The 3,344-nt window shown below is 37.3% G+C and overlaps 1 protein-coding gene across 2 annotated transcripts; it reads right to left on the bottom strand.

Annotated features, from left to right (window-relative positions):
* Positions 1–1,217: 1,217 nt before the first annotated feature.
* LOC111018593 (uncharacterized) lies at positions 1,218–3,057 on the bottom strand. 2 transcript variants are annotated; one of them, XR_002602419.2, is made up of 4 exons: positions 2,509–3,057; positions 2,073–2,374; positions 1,797–1,860; positions 1,218–1,661 (listed from the first exon to the last, which is right to left on the bottom strand). XR_002602419.2 is itself a non-coding variant. In XM_022294744.2 (2 exons), the coding sequence occupies exons 1-2, from the start codon at positions 2,969–2,971 to the stop codon at positions 2,295–2,297; spliced, it is 543 nt and encodes a 180-aa protein (XP_022150436.1). In that variant the 5' UTR covers positions 2,972–3,057; the 3' UTR covers positions 1,218–2,294. The 2 variants fall into 2 exon arrangements, 1 of the variants encoding a protein (XP_022150436.1); XM_022294744.2 differs by having other exon boundaries at positions 1,218–2,374.
* Positions 3,058–3,344: the final 287 nt, after the last annotated feature.

Raw genomic sequence — 3,344 nt, 5'->3', positions numbered from 1 at the left:
GTTCGGGTCATCAAATTTTTTCCAACATCCTATTTCTCATTCGGGATAAGATTGTCTAGTTCTTAATAGAAATGATCTCACCCAAAATTTAAATTCTTTGAGTGGAAGCAACTTGTTTCAATTTCTTGGCCATTTTTAAACCTTGGAAGAGAATTATCCAAAGAATTATTCCCCATCACTTCATGCAAAACACATCACTTTATGCAAAACACATCAAAACATAATTATTTTTTCTATGTCAAAAACAAGAATTTTGTTTTTGCAATGTTTGACTACAATTTTCTAACACCTATCCCATAAGTAACTTCTTGGAAGTTTCTTTCAAAATACCCGTTTGCAAGAATATCTCAACGATTTCTCACTCCACGTTTGTTGTATTAAAAATGCTCAACTACAAAAATGATCGACTTTTCCCACATGAGTATAGTTTGACAAAAACATCTACTCATTTCTTTGAGGTTGACGGTTCAAATCCCAATAACAATGAAAATATTTTTCAGGCTGAGGTGCAAGAATGACTTCAAAAATTTTCAACAAAAGAAAAAATAGTCCAATTACAATAATGAACTAAAAGCAAATTGGTGATTTACATATAGTCAATTTATTTAATTTACTAGTTTATCAGCTAAAAATACCATAATTTTATATCACTGGAGAAAAAATAAATTAAAAGAAACAAAAATTATCCACTAGAAATTTCTAAAGTTATTTCATCTTCAAATTCAGAACTTCATGAACAAGTTGCAAAATAACCTCAACATTTACAAATCTTAAAAGGTTTCTAAAAACTATTTTGCAGAAGAAGCTATCAAATAGAATTTCTTTCTTTTACCAGAATACATGGATTTCCTAACAAACAACTATGGACTCTATGAGAAAAATGATGCCATCCTTTACCTGCCATAGTTGTGCATCTCAAGCTTACTTCACACCGTCCCGTCCCGCCCCGCCCCAAATGATCAGTATGTTAGTATACAACTCAGAATAAGCTCTGTTCTATCTACATAACAATAAAAACGGGCGATTGATGGATCGTTCGTACTCCAGTTAAAGGAATCCATCATTCACAAGACAAAACCAGAAAGCATCAGGCAAATGGGTAAAAAGCAGTTATCCCCAATCACGGTATTGTCGGGTAAACGGGCATTCGTCCAGCCGTATGTGTGGCTGAACAGAGATAGTTAGCACAATTAAGAACCAACCGAACAAAGGGAACAGAAGTAAAAACAGATTGATTAATTGTCTGCTAGTCGTGTCATTACAAGAAATGATCATTCACAATACAGAACCAGAAAACACTTCCAAGTTAAAGATGCAAACCGATGATAGATCAAGACGAAGCAGGCAGTTCTTCTTCTCCCCTACCTCTCCCAGCAACATTGGGCAGCCATTTGTGTGGAACTAAACAGAATAGTTAGCACTCACAAAGCCACAAAAGTAAGAACCAACCGAATGAGGGGAAACACAAGTCAGAAGGATCAACCGATCCTTCGTTTTCTAGTCATGTCATTACAAGAAACCATGATTCACAATACAAAACCAGTAAACAGATCCTCAAGTTCACAATGTACGCGAATCATAAACCAAGAAGAAGCAGGCAGTTCTCCACCGCCTCTCCCAGCGACATCGAGCAAACGGGTATTCATCCAGCCATGTGTGGACTGAACAGAAATAGTTAGCACAATCTAGCATTGGTTAGCACTCAGGAAGCCACAAAAAGATAATTATGAAAACAAGACCAAAAAATGGAACATCAAAAGAACCATCATGGCATTCTTTTCAGTTGGGTTAGTTACCTCAGCATGTGCAGAGGTGTGAAGCAAAAGGTTGTTGGTGAAGCTTTGATGGGGCTTCTCACCACTGCATAAAAGCCACACTAAACTAACTAAGATTGGAATTGCAAAAAAAACACCAAATTAACAAAGCAGCAATTATAATCAGCAATACCCAACCAAATTTTGAGAGAAACAATGCTTTCTCAATGTTCTACTTATTACAATTTGTTAATATCTTATCCTCCAAAGAATTGAATCAGAATCATAAGTCAAATGGATCATTGGTTGATCTCAAACCTGAGACATTCTTCTTCTCCTTCTTCTTTTTTCTTCTTCCATCATCAAAATCAGACCAAACAGAGACTGTCTCATAAAACCCATCTCAGGCTACAAATGGAAAGTTTTATGGAGATGGTTTTGATTGCAAAGCACAAGCTGAAGAAGAAGATCCATGTCATCTTCTTTAATAATCTTGAAAAATGGTTCATTCACAACAGTCTTTTAACTTTGCAGACTCCTTCAGTTGCATAATCTGACAGTACAAGCCACCGCTTGTGCCCAGTACTTGAGCCTCGCTTTAACATCCTCCGGATGATCACCTGAACACATAACAACAAATTCAAAACTCAATGTTAAGCAAAATTCAATCATATTCAAGCCGAATCATCAGCCCCATAGCAATTCTTTTCAAATTCCGAACATAAACATCAAGATTCTTTTCAAAATCGCTCACCAGGGCTAGAGATCTTCCAGTTCGGAATCGGACTCGAAGGGGAATCCGCCGACTCCGGCGGAGAATTTTCCGGAACCTTCTGGTGATCATCCATAAACTTCTGGCTCATCGAGTAGCAGAGCTCGAGCGCCGGCAAGGTGTTGCAGAGCTCGGGAATCTCATCGTAGCAAAACGCGAAACCTAGATCCACACAGCCCTTAAGCTCCTCGAGATCGTCATCCGTCAAGCTCTTCGTCCTCGCCAAATTCTCCTCATCGGCGGCCTCCACGAAGCCTTCAAGCAAGATCTGGTTCTTCTTCTTCGTCGCCGTCGCGTTCTTCCACTCCGTCGCCTTCTCCGACTCGTCACGATCGTCTTCCGAGCTGAATTCGGATTGGAAATTGAAGATTTGAGCTTCTGGGTCACCTCCAATGGGGGTTCCGGGAGAAATCTGAGATTGGGATTCGTAAGAAAAGGGAGTCATTTCGATTTTTCAATCTGGATTCGGCGGTTCTTCGTTTGAAAACTTTTGATTTCTTCGCCAAACGCGTAGGGAAATAGAAACAAAGTGGCTGCTTATAAAGCTGAGCCCACCTGCTAAGCCAAGAGATTAAAAAATAACAACAACAATAATAATAATAAATTAAAATATGATTTCTTTTATTATTATTATTTTTTTTTGGTTATTAAGTCAATAGATAAATAAATATATTTGAACCATTTTTGTTCGAATAAAGATATCAATACTTGATGGAATGTGATTTTTTTTTTTTTTGAGTTTGGTTAAAATAGCATAAAATAATGGTAGAAACTAGTTTTAAAATTAACGGAAACTATATGAACTAAATTTTAACGTT

The sequence above is a fragment of the Momordica charantia genome (genome assembly GCF_013281855.1).
Source record: "Momordica charantia cultivar OHB3-1 chromosome 7 unlocalized genomic scaffold, Mcharantia_2.0 BLBB01000007.1, whole genome shotgun sequence".
NCBI lineage: Eukaryota > Viridiplantae > Streptophyta > Magnoliopsida > Cucurbitales > Cucurbitaceae > Momordica > Momordica charantia.
The sequence above is the reverse complement of the archived record's forward strand: the minus strand, read 5'-3'. Positions and strand labels throughout refer to the sequence as shown.